The 23556-nt window shown below is 40.7% G+C and overlaps 2 protein-coding genes across 2 annotated transcripts; one reads left to right on the forward strand and one right to left on the reverse strand.

The window, feature by feature from the left end:
- The first annotated feature begins 569 nt into the window (after nucleotides 1-569).
- On the forward strand, nucleotides 570-2344 carry LOC145130043 (uncharacterized). The gene is made up of 3 exons (XM_079064895.1): nucleotides 570-797; nucleotides 917-1589; nucleotides 1656-2344. Exons 1-3 carry the CDS (start codon nucleotides 570-572, stop codon nucleotides 2342-2344), a joined length of 1590 nt encoding a protein of 529 aa, XP_078921021.1.
- A 1210-nt stretch (nucleotides 2345-3554) lies between these two features.
- Nucleotides 3555-4358, reverse strand: LOC145130044 (uncharacterized). The gene is made up of 2 exons (XM_079064896.1): nucleotides 3794-4358; nucleotides 3555-3706 (listed from the first exon to the last, which is right to left on the reverse strand). Exons 1-2 carry the CDS (start codon nucleotides 4356-4358, stop codon nucleotides 3555-3557), a joined length of 717 nt encoding a protein of 238 aa, XP_078921022.1.
- Between the last annotated feature and the right edge of the window lie 19198 nt (nucleotides 4359-23556).

Consider the following 23556-nt stretch of genomic DNA (forward strand, 5'->3'; position numbering starts at 1 on the left):
ATGCTTATATAACAAGACTTAAAGATAGCTAAGGATTCGATTAAGGTTTGGGTTTAAAACCAAAACAAAACCGGGAAACCCATGTACAAACTGAAAACCGAAACACCGAACCGATGGGTTTGAGTTTGGGTTTGGGTTTGGGTTTGGTTTGGTTTTAAAAATTTCAAAACTGAGGTTGTCGGTTTTGGGTTCGATTTTAGGTAAAACTGACCCGACCTGCCCCATGCTCAGCCGTTGCGGTGATACCCGGAAAAAAAAAATTGGGATACCCCTTTGCTTTGAGTCTGGCTCCGCCACTGGATATGTTTGTTCGTCAAACATATGATAACAAACAACAACTAATATTTGCTTTGAGTCTTAAAGCAACCAGAGAAAAGTTTCAGTTTAAGACCAAACATTCTAACAAAAATCGTTATGAGGTATATTGTGAAATTGAGAACTGTAGTTGGCGTTTATATGCAAAACGCCTTGATCCCACTGATGAATTTTAAATCAGGACTTTCAACAACGTGCACACATGTTCGTCATTACAGATACACCCTAATCATAAGCATGCTAATAAAAAAGTGATGGGTACTATATTGCATGAGATTATGGGAAAAACTCGTTCCAAGGTTTTGAGGCCTAATGAAATATCAAGGGATTTGAATGTTGTGTTGGAAATCAATGTAGATTACAAACAAGCTTGGCGTGCAAAACAATATGCTATGGAACTGTTGTTGGGATCCTCTGAAGAATATTTTTCCAAACTTCCTATTTATTTTCACAATTTGAAGAGGCATAATCCCGGTACAGTGGCATATATTTAAACAGATTTTGAAGATTGTTTCGAGTGTTGTTTTTATGCCATTGGGAGCACGGTAAATACAAAAAACTTGTTGTTATTTAATTTATAATTTTTTTAAACAAATTATAGAGTGTTTATGTGTTCTATTTAAATATATTGCAGATACGAGTGTTCAAACGTTATCGTCGTAAAGTTATAATTATGGATGGTGCCCATTTGAAGGGTGATTTTAAGGGAACCATATTGCATACAGTAGCTATGGATGGGAACAACCAGATATTTCCCCTTGCGCACGGAATATGCAAAAAAGAGAGTGGTCTTACTTGGACATGGTTTCTTGAAAAGTTGTATGAATGTGTTGGTGATTGTCAAGAATTGACTTTTGTAACTGATAGGGCCGATGCAATTCGGTTTAGTATTGAAAATGTTTTCTCACATGCTCATCATGGCTTGTGTGCTTTTCATCTACTAGGAAACATAGTACACAGGTTTGGGAAAAATGATAAAACAAAAGTGTTGTTTTGGAGGCTTGTGAAAGCTTACAAAAGAAATATTTTTGAAGAATTGTGGTATAGATTTAGTTCTACTAGGCCGCAAGTAGCAACGTATCTAAGTGAAATTCCCCGTGCTAAGTGGACTAGAGCATATTCGCTGTCGAAACGGTACGATTACATGACCTCGAACAGCGCAGAGTCCATGAATGCTTTATCTGTAGATGCAAGTAAGATGCCTATAATACCCCTTCTTGAGTTCTTCCGTCGTCTTTCACAGGAATGGTGTAACAAGCGTCGCATCGAAGGAGGTATGAATTTAATTTGGACTTTAATTAGGTCGAATAATAAGTTAATTATATATATTTTCTTTACAGGTAAACGTTCAACAGTGCTAACCGAGTGGGCTGAAAAAGTAGTTAGTAAAAATGAAGAGCGTACGACAGGATGGTCCGTTTCTGGTGTTTCAGATGCAATATATCAAGTTCATGATTTCAAACATGGTGGCATAGTTGATCTGAGGCAAGAGAGTTGTACATGCAAATATTGGGAAGGAACTGGGTTGCCTTGTGGTCATGTCATAATGGTCTTGAAGCACTTGAAAAAAACTAACTTCGGACATCTGGCTATAGATGCTTACAAAATGGAAATGTACCGAAGTACGTATGAGGAGCCGGTTTACCCCCTTCCAGAACCGTGTGATTGGGAAATTCCTGCGGAGATGATGGTTGTTAAACCCCCGATAATGGATACACGTCAAGCTGGTAGACCGAGAAACAGAAATCGTATCCCGTCACAAGGTGAGGAACCTATAGTAAGAAGGTGTAGTGGATGTGATAGTACAACACATAATGCAGCGACTTGTCCGGCATTGGTCCCAAATAAACAAAAAAAGTCTACAAAAAGTAGTGCGTCATCAGGTAGTAACACAAAAGGGAAAGGGAAAGGGACAGAAGGGACAGAAGGGACTCAGGAGACGCTAGAGACGCACGGGACACAAGAGACGCGTTGGACGAGTGGGACGCAGAGAGAAGACTATTGTTCAACGTTTGATTTGAATGATTGATGTTGTATTTATAATTAATTATGTTTTGTTTTAGAGGACATTAATCTGTGTACTTTGAAATGGTGTGTTTATTTTAAAGATGATGGGTAATATTATGATTATATTAGTGCATAATTACTAGTAGAATAATAACTAATACTCGAAGATAATACATTCAACAAACCAGAAACATATAGTAAACGTACAACAACAGTAATTAACTTAAGGGAATTGCAAAGGATACTTTTCTTTCTCCATTGTTATGTAGTCGTCCCTAATTCTTATTTTATCTTCCATACGGTCCTTTTGGCTACCAAGTTCTATCATTTCTGCATCCTTGTCAGCAAGCCATTTTTCAGACAGTTTGATATTATTCTTACTTTTTTTTATCCGTTCCTCATGATCTTTGATTTTGTTTTTAGTAATCATCATCCTTTCATCAACCTCTTTGCACTCCGCCGCAATGAGGTCACGACGTTCAGTGAGAGCTCGAGATGAGTCTTTATCTTTTTTTTGTTGTTCTTCAGCCCATTGTACTTGTTGCAAAGTATCCTCCGACATATACGACTCTCTTAAATTTGGTGATGGGGCAAGTAAAGGGTCAATCGGATCACAATAGAAACAATCAACTTCATTGCACGAGCAAATATACAAAGTTGAAGATGAACTCATTTTAAATTTAAAAAAAAATTATAACTCTATACCAAAAATCCAACGACCATCCATGAGTATATATAGTCCCTTCCACTCCGCAGAGAGCTGTTGTCAGACCGCAGAGCTTTTTGTCAGTTCGCAATAATGTGTGTCAGTCCGCAGAGCTGTTTGTCTAGTCGTTGTCATCCATACATTACAATTATGGGAATACAATTATTTAATTAAAGGTAAACATTTTTTATTAAAAAGTAAAGAACGCCAACAGACCATTACAACTACGGTTAACATAGAACTGAATACAAATTAATATTCGTTGTGATCCATACAATACAGTTCAATTGAATTGTCGTGGAGGTAAGACCACAACACTTTCAACTGGTATTTCCCAATGCCTAAGGGTTGGAATAGGATTGACTGTCTCAGTTTGATAAGCATTTCGATACACCGTTGTACTTAACTTTAAATTTACCATTTGTTGGATTTCTGCAATTTCGAGTCTTTGTAATGAAGTTATAGCATGCTCACAAGTTATACCGCATTTTTGTCATTTACCGCAACTACAAATACCACGGTCTAACTAGACAGTTTCGGTTATTGAATATTTAGTCACTTCATATTTGTCGCCAACAATATGTGTAATCCTACAACCATCCGAGTGGATAAATCTTTTATGAATCACCTTAAGTGCATAAGGGGTTAGAAGACCATGAAAATCCCCTGTGAAATGAACTGAATCAAAAAAACAAAAATTATGATGTCATAATGTATAATAACATATCAATTCACCATTTGAGTGACGTCATAACTTATAATTACCTCCAAACGTAGCACGTTGAAGATACATTGCTTGCATCGAGTCATGGACCATTTCAATGATTGTTGTTATTGGAAACTCATGCGTGTTTGTTTTAAACCAATTGACAACAACGGGAATGTCAATGAATTTAACATTGAAACGTACTCTTGGAAAACAAGCCCGTACCCATTTTGCAATGGGAATATTGTCAAGCCAATGAAGATCATTCCCATTAACCTCATTTTTTAAGTTGTTCAAACATGCATAAAAATGAGATAAATTATACGCTTTACAGGTCTTCCAGAACAACTGCTCTACGACTGTATTACTTCCAATGGAAGCGCGTATTTTCTCGGCTATATTTTTACAACAATAACCATGATATGAATCAGGGTAGACTCTTTGAACCGCAAAGTCTATAGAATCAGACATATGGCTTATGAAACCAACTTTTGTATTGTCACCTAAACATTCTTTAAGCCTCCTCATGAACCATAACCATGAATTGTCATGGTTTATGGTTCCCAAAGCAAACGCTATGAGAAGGGGTTCATGATTTCCATCTGAAGAAACCGCAATGTACATGGATCTTACATACGCCCCAATTAGAGGTACTTGACCAACGAATATGATTGGTATCATAGACGTGAGAAACGTACGAATCTGTAAGTCAACATGTGTTGGATTAGGCATGTAACAACTTGAAATAACTAAATATTTATGTACTATAAGGGATTACATACCACACATCCCAATGCCACGAAACAAATTTGGAAACGATTGTACTGATCTTTCGTAATGTACGTGTAGGTGTGAGGATTGGTTCTTTGCAGATTATGGAAAAAAGTCGGCAGGTTGGAGAAACTTTTTCTTAATACTTGATTGACTGAACTCATTTTCACAACTTTCGACACCTTGTAAAAATGGAAATACTTGTCCAATTTATAAGGAATTAGTATACATTATTCCGCAGAACTTACTTGTCAGTCCGCGTAAATGACTTGTCAGTACGCGTAACTTATTTGTCAGTCCGCGTAACCTGTTTGAATGTATGGTTTTTAAACAATGGAATTATTTTTCATAAAAAAAGGATAAATACCATATTACATATAAATAAAGCAATACAAGAACAATACAAAACGCAGTACTAGTTAAAAAAATGGGACATTTTTCAAAAAATTCCAAGGGGCTTCATACTTGAAACTCCGTCCGTTGCTAATGGATTTGTATTCTTCTTTAGCCGCCTCCAAGATGTCTTCCTCAGTATCATTCATACGATCGTCTTCAATCTTATTATAAAGATCGTTGAATAACACAACTTCTGTTTTCAATTCATACCATTTTGCAGCTATATCAAGCGTGTCGCGATGGTTTTCTATGGTGGTTTCAGCGTCAGTGTGGAAGGTATTCGTTAATAGGACCCAAAATATTCTATCCTCCAAACTGGTGTTCTCGTAGACATTAATATATGCACGAGTTAGAAGCAAATACTCGTTAGCGGTCCATGGGTTTAAACCCATTGTAAAACATACAAACTACATGAACTAAAATAGATTAGATGAAGTGATACATAGTTTTTTGTCGTTTTGTATAGACATGACAGTCCGCAAATATCCAACGATCATCTATGACAATATATAGACCTTTCAACTCCGCAGAGAGTTGTTCGTCAGTCCGCGTTACTGACTTGTCAGTCCACATAGCTATTTTAGTCCACATAGCTATTTGTCAGTCTGCGTTACTGACTTGTCAGTCCACATAGCTATTTGTCAATCCGCGTTACTGACTTGTCAGTCCGCATAGCTATTTGTCAGTCCGCGTTACTGACTTGTCAGTCCGAATAGCTATTTTTCAGTCCGCGTTACTGACTTGTCAGTCGGCATAGCTATTCGTCGGTCTGCGTTACTGACTTGTCAGTCCGCATAGGTATTTGTCAGTCCGCATTACTGACTTGTCAGTCGGCGTTATCTATCTTTTTATATATAGTAAAGCAAGTATCTATACGTCCGAATTAGAGGTAAGGGATCATTTCACAAAATGGCATCCAATGTACCAACGTCTTCAAATGCAGCTAATCTGTCTAATGCGTCTGCTCCAACTAATGGTACATCTCAATGGACGACAACAGAGGTGTTGGTCTTAACACGATGCTGGATTACCGTTTACGAGGGTCTGCCGGTAATAGCTCCCCTTAATTGCCTTCTTGGTAATGAATGGTCCCGCTTAGTAGCTTTGTTCAACTTTAACGTGGGACAAGGACAAAAACGACTAAAACCCGATATTGTTAGTAAATGGATGGGTATAAAGACTAAAGTCACATGGTACAATCGATGTTACAATTATGAGAAAATGCGATGCTCTGATGTTGATGATGAAGAACTTCTTGAATACGTGAACGGATATTACCTGTGCCAGTTTGATGAAACTGAGTTCGAGTATACGGACGTTTGCAATCTGGTTAGAAATAAACCCTTTTTCATGTAGACGACTCTTTTATTCGTAATGTTCTATGTAATGTTTGTTTGTCGTTCATCTTTTATTTGCAATGTTTTCTGTAATGTTATTATGTAATTTCAAATGTTTGTTTTGTTTTTAATGTATCGTAATATATGTTGGTGAATTATGTTTCAAAAAATATATGATACAAAAGTTGTTTATATTAAACAAAACTACTAAAAACAAGTATTTCATAATAATGTATACAAACTTCCAAACATCAAGTTATTTAGTATCCCAAATAATATTTGTCATCCTATTTCTATAGAGAAATCCCGCATCTCTACATGGCTTATCACTCTTCACCGGTACCCCCGAAGCAATCATTTCCATATACATGCTTACGAATACTCCAAAATCCCCTCTATTAGCAATATCTTCTTGTTGTGTCGCGTCTACAATGTCAATAAACTCCACAACTGCGTTGTCATTGTGTCCATCGGGGAAATCCTTCCAGTAGTCAATCGCATCTAACTCTTCGATTATACTATCCCCAAAACTTTTGAATTCTCCACCAGTCAAGTACGTTGTGAATTAATTCATACATCGTGCTGAATCATATATGTGTACTTTCCAAATATCTAAATGTAGCACTGCCAAAAACCAATGGGCATGAGGAACGTTTATGGGGAATAGAACCTGCAAACAAAAACAAATGTAATAGTCATTAATTCGTTTCCTATATAAAATAAATAATTAATAAACTTAACTAACCATATCCACATCCTTCCATTTAGGATGGCCTCCGACACCATTTGCAATATTCCTAAGAAAATATGTTTTTCCGTTTTGCAAATTAAGTTTTTAAGGGAATATCGTCCACCTTGCGTTCGCCGGCCGTCTTTCCATGAGCAAGGTACTCCATATCGCAATATGCTGTACATTTTAAGATAAAAATGTTACAGTTTTTTATATAAATTATCGTCTAAAATGAAGTTAAAATTTATATTTAACGAATGTTACCGAAGAAATTAACCACCCAACGTCAGTAACTGCAAGTAACCTCAACCAAAACTCTGCATCCAGTGTCAGCATATGCAGCCTATGTTTAGTGTTCAGGTTGGAAGAGATACTATTCCATTCTTTCCAAAAAGTCAACGTACTGGAAGCTTCAACACTGTCGAGCAGGAGATGATTTGAAACATCATTACTCTCTTCATTCACAATGTCTTCATTTGCTTTTTCAGGACTCTTCACCACTTTTTTTTTCTTTGCTTTCGTGATTTTCTTCAATTTTGGTGTGGATTGCATCTAAAAAATTATCATGTTAAATAATTATCAATACTTTAATATTTAAAAAATATACCAAATTTAAAATATGAGTTTTGTACCACTGTGAACGGAGTCCGCTGATACCATGGAACACCCCTCTTTCGTTGCGGCCTAACAATAGGAATCATTTCTTTTGTGAGATGTTCACCCACGTCCAATGACGGCTCAAGATGCGTAGGTGTAGACTCAAATTCCCCATCCAAACCATGACTACCTATATTATCATAGTCAAAATGTGTATCATGGTAATATTTTTATTCCTCCTCTTCATTTATCATATCTTCCTCCTCTCGAAACCTTCTGTCTGGTTCAAAATTTGTGTCGGGTTCATCTTTTTTCTGTAATACACGGTCTACTTTAGAACTTAAGTCAGCCACAACGCCTAGTAGACGCTTCACTAATGCCTTTGTGCTCGTCTTCTTCTTCTTTACCAATCTTGATGTGTCGTGTGACATATAACTTGTTTCTGTTTCAAGATGTTGCGAGGAAGAAGCATTTGTGGCAGATTCAGTCGAAGATGTTTGTATTTCGGACTTGTACATCCTTCTTCGAGCAGGCGAGGCAACAGGAGGTGGACTATTTCGGACGAGACTATGTTGTCGTGGGGGAGACTCTACAGGGTTAAGAGTCCAATTGACATAACGAACATAAAACGGCAACATCAGCTCCTCCGGGTTTGCCTCGACATTAATAGGTTGGTTGTTAGGCTGCAAAAATCAGATTGTTAGTTTAACATGAAAATAATTTGGAATTTGTAAATATAGATGATTGTTAATATAAAAACCATACCACAGACACGTTCATTATTCGACAACATTGAACCCAATTCAACGGTGTTTTACTTCTACACGCCCTCATCCGTGGCAATTCTGTCGGTGTGCGTATATAAAACTTGGTTGCCTCTGGGAACGTCTCCAAAATTCATATCTATGAAAAAAATGTAAGTATCGTTCTATTATACTATAAAAGTCATGATACAAACTTATTATATAATACAAAACGAAGTTCAAATTTTTATAGTATAAAAAACTAAACAATGATAACTATTAAAATGCATTAGAAACTAACCTTAAACGGAAGCATAAAACCGAGAACGGTATACTTGTGTACTTTCTTCGATTCGGGATTGGCCTGCTTGAATTCTCTAAACTCTTCTATTTTCTTAAACATTCCACGCATCATACGCGAAGTATATTTCCAGAAATACGTACCCCATTCAAACCTGCAATTTTCAATTTATTTATTATAATTAGTGCATTGCACACTACTGCGGGAATGCCTGTTTTAAATGTAATACCTGTTCCAATCATCTATATTATCAGCAAGCTTGTATACTGCTGCAGGAATGCCCGTTTTAACGTCCTGTCCGTGTAGACCCTTCAACATAAAAACAAGCTTGATAAGCATCACAACATCTTCATCTTGTAGTGCCAAATAATTCGGGGACATAATTAAGTCTTCTAAATCTTTCAGCCGCAAACGTGCATCAGAAATCTCTGGGAACAACCGAGCACGGAGATTTGAATTTGACTGGCCCTTTTCGTCATGGAGTAAATCCACATAAGGACCAACTTTTAAACCACAAATCAGAATATATTCAGTTTCACCAAAACCCAACTGCATCCCCTCTACATCAAACAGAAACCTCCCCATTTCAAATATTTGTTGACACCTTACTTCGTGCAACATCATCATATGCACAAGTAAGGGATCACCATGTGGGATACGCATTCCTAAGAATATTTCAAAGGGGAAGCTTCAAATAATACTCGTTGTGATTGTGTTAGGCGCGGAAAATAGTCTTTAATGATAGTCCCCACCACGCCTTTCAAAGTTAAATCCGCTTTTTGATTGAGATCTTCGTGCTACACAACAAAAAAAACAAAAATATTATTTCATTTAAAACATTACTAATTGAAATTAAAAAAAAAAAAAACTATTATTCCATTATGAAATAAATAGCAACATACTTAAAAGCAGAAAAATAAAAATTGTGGAAAAACCATCACTCCGCGGAGGCTAGAGGTCATTCCGCGAAGGATTCTCTACGGAGTGACATCTAGCCTACGCGGAGGCCTGCAAAGTTGGATTATAACGTTCCGCGGAGGAAGCACATCACTCCGCGGAGGCACCCTCTGCGGACTGACGTCCCTCTCCGCAGAATGGATCATCCCCAAAAACGGTTATGTGATTTGTTTTTGCTTAAAAATCCTAAATCTATATACATATTTAATGTAATCAAATGGGTTTTCCTCTAATTTGAATCATATTCGACATTTTCGACATTAATAATTAGATGAGAATGTGAGAAATACCCGGGAACCGTATCCATCGGCCATAACATCGGGGAATTCGGGGTCCATCGGTGACGGAAAGAGCTCTGCGACTCGATTCCGCCGGATTTGAAGTCGTCGCCGGAGTTGAAGTCGTCGTCGGATTTAGAGTCTTCGATCAAAGGCCGGAGGACCCGATGCGGAGTCACGAAGAGGAACGGGGACCAAAAGAGGACCCCTTCGTTTTTGTCAAAAAAATGGTGGGAATTACCAAAATACCCCCTCTTCGTGGAGATTTCATGGTTCCGCGGAGGTCCGCGGAGGGTCCTCCGCGGAATGTATGTCTATATCTGGAAAAATCGTTTTTTATGACTAAATTTAAAAAATGACCCCCTTTTTTTTGTCTATTTGAGGTATTTTCCCTTTTTTTAATCCCTTTCCAAAATTAACACCTTCCTTCCTAAATTACGATATTACGACATTTTCACTTATCTTACACATAGCCCCTAACTTTTGACTTTTACCTTTTTATCACAAGTCCATACTTATTTTTTTTACAACTTTCTTTATAGATATTTTTTAAAACATCGTTTTTTTTTTAGAAAATTATCTTCTAACAAAATTCTTTTATACACAATCATTTATAAAATTAGTTTCCTATAAATATTTTTTTAATTCATTTTCTATATTTTACAAAAAATTGTTTTTTTTTACATCTTTTTTTTATCAAATCATTTTTACAAAATTAGTATTCTTTAGAGAATTATTTTTTATAAAGATTTTTATCTTCGTTTTTATGCATGCATTTTAAGATTTTCCTATATTTAAAAATTATGTTTTTGTTAGAATTCATTTCCTATTTTTTACATATTCATTTTCATGCATCTATAGTTGTAAAAGCATATAATAGTTTTGTTTTGTTTTTCTTACATGTTTGTTTTCTTTTAAATCAAAAGTGTACCTTAAGGAATGCACTTTTATGTACAACTAAATGTAATCCTATCGTAAATTACGGTATACTTATTGTACATATGTAACATCCGTTTTCCGACTTGCTTAGTTAAAAAATTAAAGACGTCAAAGATAAGGTTTTGGAGAAAAACCTTATGCCACGATGCGGTAGGTTGCTGAACATAACGTGGCCATAACACTTGAATAAATAACGTGTCTGGCTGGTTAGCACGGCGTGGCGAGATGGTGACCATGAAGTGGTTGATGTTACAGCCCAAGCCCAAGATCCTAGGGTTTCTCCAATATTTAAAAGCATTAACTCTTGGATTAGGTCATTCTCTTTGGCCTCCATCCTCTCAATTCGAAACCCTAGCCCCATGTTTGATGATTGAGCTTGTTCCATTGGTTTTGTGCTTGTCTTCTTGGTTTTTGTAAAGCTTGAAAAAGAAGGAACTTCATCTTGGTGCAAGGAAACAAAGAGATAGCTTAGATCCATCATCTTCTTCAGAACAACAAAATGCAATAGTAATACCATTTAGGACCCACACATTATGGTAATTGCAGTTTCTGTATGATATCTAAAAGATGGGCCAACTGTTTTTTGTAATTTTTAGTTTTTTAAATGAAATATAACAGGAGTCAAGGAGAGATCCCCACTATTCCACTTCCATTGTTTTGATGGTGGATGTCACACCCCCAAACCGGAACGGCGGAAACGTTCGGGGTTGATGACGTCATGTATAGTATCACAACAATTGAATAATAGTAATCAAAGCAACAACCATTGTAATAAAAACATAGTATTTACATTGTGTTCAAAATATTACTTGTTTAACATTGAACTATCGCAAAAGTTAAGACGTAAAGCTACCATGCTCTGTCTTCGAATCGCCCGAGAGGGTATTTGTCTACTAATTTTTCCTGAGAATACAAGTGGTTTGAAAAACGTGTCAACATTAAAGTTGGTGAGTTCATAAGCATTTTGTTTTGGAAAGTATGTTCTTTGTTATTTGAAAATGTTAATGTTACCCTCCAGAAAATCCTATATTTTCTGATATGATGAATGATAAGTATAATGACTTGCAATTAAATGTTGAATCTTTTGTAAATAGGATTCCTAGCTGCACCCGCTCTACTGTAATTCATTGTTATCGATAAGTAATAGCCTTGTGTTTTCAAAAAGTTAGATTGTAAACTGTTTACTTGTAAAATAATGATGTTGACCCTGGAAAATCTTATATTTTCCATAGAAACCGAGTTGAAATGTTAAACGTTCTAAGACCGAAAGGTTCAAGTATAACTACCATACTTAGTTTATCTGAGAAGTAGTATTAAACCCCAAGACCAAAATGTTTGCATATTGATGTGCGTTAAGTTCGTATACTTGTTGTTTTGTTTCTTGATAAAACTGTGTTGATAGAACTAAGTGAAGTTTGTTTATATATGGTCGTACACTAATCGCACTACTGATACCAAATTGTGAGTCCTCATAACCATACTAATACGACTGATGGCCTGATACGACGTTCTTCAGGCATCGTAATCGTTAATGATATTTGTCACCCCAGGCCTGCCGGCCTAACTGTAGCTAATATTTAAGGTGCGGGATTGTCAGTCCCGTATAGATCTATACACAAACTCATGCTCTCCCTCCAGGAGACTCTGGTTATTAAGGTCAGGACTTTTGTTGGCACTTAAATAAGTACTTGAAGACGTTATCTCACAAAGCTATATCGACGATTAAGTGTAGCACAAAGAAAATCATTTTTGTAAATAAAATGTAACTTTGCAAAATAGTCTGTTTGTTCCATAAACTATACGTAATATAGTTTATAAGTTTGCTTTTCCATGTTATGATCTGGGCCTGTAAAACAGTTCCCTTTGTTCCATAAACTATAATTATTATAGTTTTTGAGTTTGTTTCCGTGTTAAAATCTGAACTAGTAAAATAGTTTCTTTTGTTGTAAAAACTGTTACGACTTAAGATATTTTGTAGTTTATCTGAATAATGTTTGGCGTATCTAGAAATTTCCACGTTCAAATGCATGTTATCGGTAAGAAAATATAATAAGTAATTTATACTTTTAAACACAAGATTACTTGTGTTTTACTTGTATTCTCCCCCTAAAAACATTGAAAAAGCTTGGAAAATACTGGGTTATGAACTCACCTCTAGTGCGTGTGCTTGAATGGACTCGAAGTGGTTGCGAATGATCATCGGGTTAGAATACGTGGCAGTAGTCGTATCCTAATAATAATTATACACGATATCGTATTTAAATTAGCGAAACAGTTGATTAAACTGTTAGAATACACTTGTTTTGTGTTAAGAGTAATTATCGAGAATTGTACAAGTGTTGAGGAGAGTTTTCGGTTCTAAGGGGTTCTCGGCCGAAAACGATTCTCGGCCGAACACAATTTTCGGTCCTGGGTTGTTTTCGGTCACTTGAAGATTTGAAGGAGGTTCTTGGTGTTTTTGGTGTTCTTGGTGAAAATATGAAGATTTGAAGTTTTTCACTTGAAGGTATGAATGTTCTTGGGGCAATCTCGACCCGTGACCCGGTTGACCACAAGCATAACATGTCGAGCCCACTGCCCTACAGGCTCCACTGTGCAGCTTACCGCACTTGGCACATCGACACGGCCCTGCTGGCCCCTACTGGAAGAATCGGAGGTCTTAGGCTTCTTGGCCCGACCTAATGATGCCTGAACCTGCTCCGACTTCCTCTTGGTCCGAAGCTCCAACTCTATCTCCCGCTCCCGGGCCTTCTCCACCATATTATTTAGGGTCTTGCACACTGAAAAACTCACAAACTCCTGAATATCATCCCTCAGCATGGAATGATACCTCGTTTTCTTCATCTCCTCATCCTCAACATATTGCAGAACCAGTAGTGCCCTCTCCCGAAACTTAGCGGTGATCTCGGCCACAATCTCGGTAGTCTGCTATAAATCCTGGAACCCCCTCACTAGACGCTGCACCTCAATAGACAGTGCAAACTCCTGGTCAAACCTCATCACAAACTCATCCTAAGACATCTCAGCCACACCTGCTGATCCAACCTCGCGGGTGACCTCCTCCCATCAATCGCATGCTCGATCCCTCAACATACAGGATGCAAACCCCACCTTTGCTGCTTCGGGGCAAAAGCTCGTGTGCTAGGCATTCTCCATGTTTGCCACCCAACGTTGACTCGTGATGGGATCCCATACCCTAAAGAACTCAGGCGTTCCACACGCCTTGACCTCCATGAATGAGGGAGCTCGGGCCCCAATCTGGCCTGCAGCAATATCGGCTCGGAAAGATATGAGTCGCTCTTCCATGATCTCCATGATGCCCTCCTTGACGGTACCAAAGATCATCGAGGTAGCGTCAAGGATGCCTCGTGTAACCTCAGAAACGATAAGATCGCGAAGCCTCTGATCAATGGGCTCTGCACTAGAGCCCGAACCCGATCCTGAATGTAACATCCCGAAATTCAGGTACAACTATTTAGCCCTTCTTTTATTCAAAGTGTCAAGTTAAGCCCTTAAGAGGAATTGGTAGCAAATGAGTACGTTGGGCGTACTCAAGAGTACGCTGCGCGTACTCATGCGCTTATTTTGGACGCGGACTCGCCTGAGTACGCTGGGCGTACTCAGGGTTACGCTGGGCGTAATGTGTCCAGGTGCAAACCCTAATTTCTGACTTGTGCCCTATATATTGGATGCTAAGGCTCATTTCTCAGCCTCCATAGCAGTGAGTAAAACCCTAAGAGAGAACTTTTCATCGTTCTTAGTGAGTGTGTGTGATTTTGGAGCTAAAAGTGCCTTGGTGTGCTAGTGAAGAAGAAGGAGAGGAGTTTGTGGAGACTAGAGCTTGAAGTGCAAGTTTGGATCTGAGATCTACAGAGGAAGGAGCTGCATTTGGAGGTATAAAGTTCAAAACTTTCCTCTTAATTTGGTTTGTTGCTTCATGGACCATTTTAGGGTTAAAAGTCCCAAAGGTGGAGACTTTATGAGTATAATGAGCTCCATGGACCTAGATCTGTCCCATTTCAGTGGTATTTGTGTTATAGATCCATAAAGTTCCCATCTTGGTCGTGGATATGAGATCATGCTTGAGTATTGGGCTTTCTAGTGTTAGGAAATGGTATATTTTGGGTGTTAGTGACTTGTTCAGCCATGCAAAGGCTTAAAGTCATCGACTTTATGGATTAAGAGGCTTAGAAATGGTCAGATCTAAAAGTTGGACGTGAGTCTTAACTGATTAAGACCTCAAGAGCTAAGGGACTGAAACTGAGAGTTACGCGGGGCGTAATCTCAGTACGCGCAGCGTAAGGGGTCGCGCACCCCGTTTCTGTGAGGACGCCGGGTACGCCCAGCGTACGTGTTTGGTACGCGCAGCGTAACCTGGAGGGTTGACTTTTGTTGACTTTTAGGGTTTGGTCAACTTTAGGGCCTTTGAGCCATGGGAGGGGTAAAATGGTCTTTTACCCTTCTGAGAGTACTAAGAGGAGGAATAGTCTAGCCTTGAGAGATGTACTGATTTAGAGTGTATATTTCATATGATTAGGCGGGGGCTAGACCAGATTTTACAGAGTTCGAGCTTTACCGAGTTACCCGAGGTGAGTCTTCTCACTATACTTTACCTTGAGTAGGTAACCAGAGTTATGTGACAGAGTATCTTGTATGTTATGTATGTTATATGTTGCACTGCTATATTTCTATGTGATTTATGTTGTGCATGTTCTGAGTTCACAGAGTTAGGACCGGAAGGTCTACAGAGTTAGGACCAGAGGGTCCACAGAGTTAGGACCAGAGGGTCCACAGAGTTAGGACCAGAGGGTCCACAGAGTTAGGGCAAGAGGGCCCACAGAGTTATAGCCTCGAGTGGCTAATATGTGTTAGAGTGGTATTTTGGGAAACTCACTAAGCTTCGTGCTTACAGTGTTATGTGATATGTGTTGCAGGTTTTTCTCAGGATCACAGGACGGCACCGGCTCGATTGTACACACCAGAGAAAGAGTTATGTTTTGAGGATCCTGGAGTATTATTTAATTGAATATGGAGTTATGTTTGTAACTTAAAGAGCAAATGAGATTTTAATAGAAGGTGACATGAGAATTTATATGAGTTTAAATGAAAATTTTAGTTTGAAAAATCACGGTGTTACAAGTTGGTATCAGAGCCTTGGTTTGAGGGATTCGGATGCGCCTTCGGGTAAATCTGGACTCAAACTGAGGATTTGAGAAAAATTTTCGAAGAAATGATTTTTCTAAAGTGAATAAGAGTTTCAAAGAGAAAACGAGAAAGATCAGTGTGTACAATCAGCCAGAGCCCGAACGGTGAATTCCCAAAATACCCTTACTTTGTGTTATGAAATGTTTGTGAGATATTATGTATGCTAGAGATAGGCTAGGTATTTCATATTTTAGGACTAGAATGGCCTGATTTGTGATGCCTTAGCCTAGGATTGTGGTTATCCGAGTTGTGCTTTCGAGTATATGTTGAGTAAGATTATCCAGCAGGAATCCCAAGTAGAGAGGGATTCGAGTAGAGGAGTAATCTAGGAGAGATGCCTAGATGATTATTGTGGAGCTTATCAAGAGAATAGTTAGAACCCGTGAGGGGTAGAGTTGCAGAGTACGGTGATATCTATGAGAATGAGCAGATCAAGTGGAGTTATCACCTAGAGTGAGATATATGTATTAGTCGATGCCCGAATGCTGCTTGCTTTGTGCTTTGTGGGACCCTCGATGATGGGAGCCAGCTACTGAGTGAATATGACGATATTCAGGAGGTAGATGGCTGGCATCATTAGGAGTTCTTCAGCAGCTGGTGGCGGAGAAGAGTGGGAATCTAGGAAGAGCCTAGGGAGAAACCTTAGTCAGATGAGTGCGCTGGCAGGGTAGAGTATTTCGCTGAGGAGCAAGCACGTGCGACGGAATTGGTGAACGATAAGGTTGAGTAGCTACCTAGGAACTCTAGGATGGTCCGTGTGGAAAGTATGGGTAGATGTGGCAGGTAGTATGGGCCCGTACTACCGAAATCAGAGGACCCATACTCGATACAGGGAGTATTCTGAAGGTTCTAAGTAGCAGATTGAGGAGTGATGTTATGGTTCGAGTACCATACATCGGAGCAGATTGAGGAGTGATGTTATGGTTCGATTACCATACATCGGAGCAGATTGAGGAGTGATGTTATGGTTCGAGTACCATACATCGGAGCAGATTGAGGAGTGATGTTATGGTTCGAGTACCATACATCGGAGCAGATTGAGGAGTGATGTTATGGTTCGAGTACCATACATCGGAGCAGATTGAGGAGTGATGTTATGGTTCGATTACCATACATGGGAGCAGATTGAGGAGTAATGTTATGGTTCGAGTACCATACATCAGAGCAGATTGAGGAGTGATGTTATGGTTCGATTACCATACATCGGAGCAGATTGAGGAGTGATGTCATGGTTCGAGTACCATGATTGATGGCAGATTGAGAGATGATGTCATGGATCGAGTACCATGATTGGTGGCAGATCGAGAGGTGATTTCGTGGTTCGAGTACCATGATTTGAGGCGGGTTGAGCAGAGAGGACATGGTTCGAGTACCATGAAATGTGGCGGTCAGTGCTTCTGGCCTTGCCGGTTATTCCGCAGCAATTGTCTAGACCAAGGTCGGATGTGAATGAGTATGGGCCCAGAAGGCCAGGGAGAACGAGTTTTAGTGGAGCATCCCTTGATAGGGAAAGCGAGTTAGCTCTAAGGGATTTGTTGGTGATATGCCAGTGGAGTCACAAGACTAAGAGATGAGTAGGGATGGTGCATTATGGAGGGGTACGGTCTGAGCTGGAGAGCCGGCCGATAGTAGATATGTCACTTTCCGTGACCCGAGTGGTGCTATTTCCGTTTCTTATGGGAGACGTAAGGGGTGTTGAGATTTCGGTTTCTGAGTTGGGGTGAGCCCTGTGGAATCACACTGATGGTGACTTTTCAATCAGAGTATCCGGCAGCGGGTCTGTCGCAATGGAATGGTATAGCTTGAGCAGGCTGACAGTCGAGACTGAAACGGTCAAGGATCAGGATACACCCTATTTGAGTATAATAGGGCAGGTGTTAGCTGCAGTGTTGGGTGATCAAGAGGGGTATATCAGGGCAGTGACTCCTATTGTTCTTGAGAGGTATAAGGAGTGGAAATGTGGTTTCTGCTCTTATGATAAGGGGCATGTTGGAACGTTGGGCAAGGAGTCAAGGATGAGGAGTATGATGGTTCATTATTTCCAGATCCAGGGTTAGTGATAACACTGGACAGTTGGGAGGTCCGGTGAGAGTATAGTGTGAGGTCCTGAATGACTAGAGGTAGTCACGATGGTAAGTTCTGAAGGTTGCATACGAGACCTTGGTATCTGGAGTTGTTTGATCCTTGTCAGAGAAATCATCAAGCGTTGCATAGCACCTTGCGGAATTAGGTGCGATGTTACTGGTGGAGACAGCATGAGGGATAGAGTGTTGGTGCACCAATTGGTGGTGGTTCGAACCCTAAGCGGGGAAGAACCGAGTATTTGAATTGAGGAATCCGCACCTGCTGCTAGAGTTACCGAGGTTCGGCCAGCGAAGGTCGAGGCACCGAAGGCTCGCGGGAGAGCTTTACAGTTGACAACGAAGGAGTTCCGCGCATCGCCCGATGTTGTGGCTGGTACTTTTTGTGGGTTCCGTACCTGTTTTGGTGATAATTGACTCGGGAGCGAGTCGATCATTTGTGTCAATAACGTTTGGTCGGCACATCAGTAGCCGACGAGAGGCGTTGAGTCGACCTCTACGAGTTTCCATAGCGGACAAGCGAGCGGAGTATGTTATGAATGTGAGTCGAGGATGTGTACTCGAGATCTTCGGTGTTGAGTCCCCGATAGATCTGGTCCCGATATCGATGGGGGACGTGTGTGTCATAGTGGGCATGGTTGGGCTAAGCCGATTTGGGGCTGTCATAGACTGCGAGCGACAGTTGGTGACGATACGAGACCCCAGTGGGGGAGTACTTACGGTGTACAACGAGGGTAACCGATGTGGGTCGGCGTTTTGTTCAACCGCCAGAGCGAGACAGAGTTTTCAGCAAGGCTGCAGCGGGTATGTGTTTTATGTGATGGACACACGAGAGGCCGCTGGGAGGCCAAGTTCGATGGATGACGTTCCGATAGTGCGAGAGTCCCTGGATGTTTTTCCCGAGGAGTTGTCGGGTGTGCCTCCCGAGAGGCAAGTAGAGTTTCGCATCGAGTTGGTTCCGGGGGCAGCGCCTATCGCCAAGGCGCCTTATCGCCTTGCGCCGCCAGAGACGCAGTAGTTATCCTCGCAGCTTCAGGAGCTACTAGGGAAGGTTGTTGTGATACTATGGGGAGCCGTAGTACTCACTAGTCGGAGAGAGGTTGTTGTAATACTATGGGGAGCCGTAGTACTCACTAGTCAGAGAGAGGTTGTTGTGATACTATGGGGAGCCGTAGTACTCACTAGTCAGAGAGAGGTTGTTGTGATACTATGGGGAGCCGTAGTACTCACTAGTCAGAGAGAGGTTGTTGTGATACTATGGGGAGCCGTAGTACTCACTAGTCAGAGAGAGGTTGTTGTGGGGAGCCGTAGTACTCACTAGTCAGAGAGAGGTTGTTGTGATACTATGGGGAGCCGTAGTACTCACTAGTCAGAGAGAGGTTGTTGTGATACTATGGGGGAGCCGTAGTACTCACTAGTCAGAGAGAGGTTGTTGTGATACTATGGGGAGCCGTAGTACTCACTAGTCAGAGAGAGGTTGTTGTGATACTATGGGGAGCCGTAGTACTCACTAGTCAGTAGGAGGTTGTGGTGATGTTATGGGGAGCCGTAATACGCACTAATTAGCGAGAGGTTGTTATGAGGAAGCCTTCTTGATCTGAGCGTGACACAGGAGGGTTTTAGGCTTGAAAAGCCCTACGCATGAGTTTTGGGAGCCTGGTGGTCGGACCAGGGGTGAAACCGGGGTCTCCTCAATGATTGGGAATCATTACATTCTGAGTAAGTGTGGACATCCAATCCGAAGGGATTGGATAAGTAAAGTACGCATGGATTGCGGGTCCCCAAGCTATGAGTTGAATGAGTCATTGGAACGAGCGATTCCAACTACCGGCGGACCAAACTCTTGAGTTGAGTTGAGTCCTGGTGATGTGTTGTACAGACCGGACCGAAGGGTCCAATGATATAGACCGGACCGAAGGGTCCAACGATGAGTATCAGATGATAGAGGTCGGGGTTGAGTCGATCTCTAGTTGGGTACGAGGTTGCATTTCAGTACCGCCTACCACCCACAGACAGACGGGCAGAGCGGGCGGACGATTCGGACACTCGAGGACATGCTTCGGGCATGTGTATTGGACTTCGGAGGAAGTTGGGACTCGTATTTACCCTTGGTTGAGTTTTCCTATAACAACAGCCATCATTTGAGCATCAGTATGCCACCCTTTGAGCTGTTGTATGGGAGGAGGTGCCGGACTCCCATTTGTTGGGGTGAGGTCGGGCAGCGTGTGATGGGTAGTACAGAGATAGTACTTCAGACGACTGAGCAGATTCAGCGGGTCAGACAGAGGTTGTTGAACCACTCAGAGTCGCCAGAAGAGTTATGCGGATAGGCGACGATCCGAGCTTGAGTTCCAGGTTGGTGATTTAGTACTCCTGAAGGTATCTCCTTGGAAGGGGGTGATCCGATTCAGGAAGAGGGGTAAGTTGGGACCTCGGTATATTGGTCCTTTCAGGGTGACTGCCAGGGTGGGCAGGGTAGCGTATCGTTTGGAGCTACCTACGGAGTTGAGCCAGATTCACGATACCTTCCACGTGTCTCAGTTGAGGAAGTGTATCGCTGATGAGTCGGCAGTGGTTCCGTTAGAGGACATTCAGGTGGATGCGAGCCTGAATTATGTTGAGAGACCGGTTGCGATTGTGGATCGAAGGATCAAGACTTTGAGAAACAAGGAGGTGTCATTGGTTCAAGTCCAGTGGCAACATCGGAAGGGTTCTGAAATGACCTGGGAGCCGGAGTTAGAGATGCGCGAGCAGTATCCAGAGTTATTTGTTGAGTGAGACTTCGAGGGCGAAGTCTAGTTCTAGTGGGGGAGAATTGTAACATCCCGAAATTCAGGTACAACTATTTAGCCCTTCTTTTATTCAAAGTGTCAAGTTAAGCCCTTAAGAGGAATTGGTAGCAAATGAGTACGCTGGGCGTACTCAAGAGTACGCTGCGCGTACTCATGCGCTTATTTTGGACGCGGACTCGCCTGAGTACGCTGGGCGTACTCAGGGTTACGCTGGGCGTAATGTGTCCAGGTGCAAACCCTAATTTCTGACTTGTGCCCTATATATTGGATGCTAAGGCTCATTTCTCAGCCTCCATAGCAGTGAGTAAAACCCTAAGAGAGAACTTTTCATCGTTCTTAGTGAGTGTGTGTGATTTTGGAGCTAAAAGTGCCTTGGTGTGCTAGTGAAGAAGAAGGAGAGGAGTTTGTGGAGACTAGAGCTTGAAGTGCAAGTTTGGATCTGAGATCTACAGAGGAAGGAGCTGCATTTGGAGGTATAAAGTTCAAAACTTTCCTCTTAATTTGGTTTGTTGCTTCATGGACCATTTTAGGGTTAAAAGTCCCAAAGGTGGAGACTTTATGAGTATAATGAGCTCCATGGACCTAGATCTGTCCCATTTCAGTGGTATTTGTGTTATAGATCCATAAAGTTCCCATCTTGGTCGTGGATATGAGATCATGCTTGAGTATTGGGCTTTCTAGTGTTAGGAAATGGTATATTTTGGGTGTTAGTGACTTGTTCAGCCATGCAAAGGCTTAAAGTCATCGACTTTATGGATTAAGAGGCTTAGAAATGGTCAGATCTAAAAGTTGGACGTGAGTCTTAACTGATTAAGACCTCAAGAGCTAAGGGACTGAAACTGAGAGTTACGCGGGGCGTAATCTCAGTACGCGCAGCGTAAGGGGTCGCGCACCCCGTTTCTGTGAGGACGCCGGGTACGCCCAGCGTACGTGTTTGGTACGCGCAGCGTAACCTGGAGGGTTGACTTTTGTTGACTTTTAGGGTTTGGTCAACTTTAGGGCCTTTGAGCCATGGGAGGGGTAAAATGGTCTTTTACCCTTCTGAGAGTACTAAGAGGAGGAATAGTCTAGCCTTGAGAGATGTACTGATTTAGAGTGTATATTTCATATGATTAGGCGGGGGCTAGACCAGATTTTACAGAGTTCGAGCTTTACCGAGTTACCCGAGGTGAGTCTTCTCACTATACTTTACCTTGAGTAGGTAACCAGAGTTATGTGACAGAGTATCTTGTATGTTATGTATGTTATATGTTGCACTGCTATATTTCTATGTGATTTATGTTGTGCATGTTCTGAGTTCACAGAGTTAGGACCGGAAGGTCTACAGAGTTAGGACCAGAGGGTCCACAGAGTTAGGACCAGAGGGTCCACAGAGTTAGGGCAATAGGGCCCACAGAGTTATAGCCTCGAGTGGCTAATATGTGTTAGAGTGGTATTTTGGGGAACTCACTAAGCTTCGTGCTTACAGTGTTATGTGATATGTGTTGCAGGTTTTTCTCAGGATCACAGGACGGCACCGGCTCGATTGTACACACCAGAGAAAGAGTTATGTTTTGAGGATCCTGGAGTATTATTTAATTGAATATGGAGTTATGTTTGTAACTTAAAGAGCAAATGAGATTTTAATAGAAGGTGACATGAGAATTTATATGAGTTTAAATGAAAATTTTAGTTTGAAAAATCACGGTGTTACACTGAACCTCGCATAATCATCACCATCCTCAACTGAAAGTACCACATGACGAGATGATAAGAAATTTAAAAGGGGATTCTTTCTCATTGGTCTCCTTAGAGCTTCCAGATCCAACATTGGTTCGGGTACAGGTCTTGTGCTTTTAGTAGTACGAACCCAATACTACCTTCCACACCTACCTGTACCTTCCCCAAAGCTACACCCGATTCCTCTAATTTACCCAAAACAATAACATGACCCACAGAATACAACAAACTCAAATTATAGGCTATCCTAAGATTTCTCAATCGTCCTCAGACCATAACTCACATCAATCATAGTAGGTTGCCATATACATGCAAGTTATACACTAATAGAATCACATAGACTGTCAAACAAAACTTATACCCTCAACCATGATCAGTCAAAAAACAAGAATAAGGCTGACTTCCTCATTCTAGGGCTATGCAACCCTAAGCATGTACAATTTTGAAAGCATACACTTAACAAATAATCAATTTCCCTATATAGCATAGCATGGCTAAAAAATTGGAAACACTTACTTGAGCTCGACCGATTACATGCATTGTATTCTCCCCCTTTTACTTACAAAACCGTTTTCAAGAAAATTTTTATCCTTTGATTGATTTTGAAAAAGGGTTTACCATTTCCTCAGTTTGAGTCCTGACACACTTGAGAGTGTGTCCGAATCCCTCAAACCAAGGCTCTGATACCAACTTGTAACAACCCAAATTTTACAGAAAAAAAATCATTTATTTATTCAAAAATACCAATAAAAATGTTTCTAAAATCTCATTACATAACCATAGTGTTTCCAAAAATCAGAGTATCAAAAACTAAATGCGGAAATACTGGAGTGCATGCCACGCCATCAAGCAGGGCCCTTGCCCTTAGGATTAGAAGTACCTGAAACAACCAACAAACTGTAAGCATACGCATAGTGAGATTCCCAAAACACACAAAACATATAATCACATAATGTCATACACACATATATACAAG

The sequence above is a fragment of the Lactuca virosa genome, chromosome 8 (genome assembly GCF_052849685.1).
Source record: "Lactuca virosa cultivar CGN04683 chromosome 8, Lactuca_virosa_CGN04683_v6, whole genome shotgun sequence".
Taxonomy (NCBI): domain Eukaryota; kingdom Viridiplantae; phylum Streptophyta; class Magnoliopsida; order Asterales; family Asteraceae; genus Lactuca; species Lactuca virosa.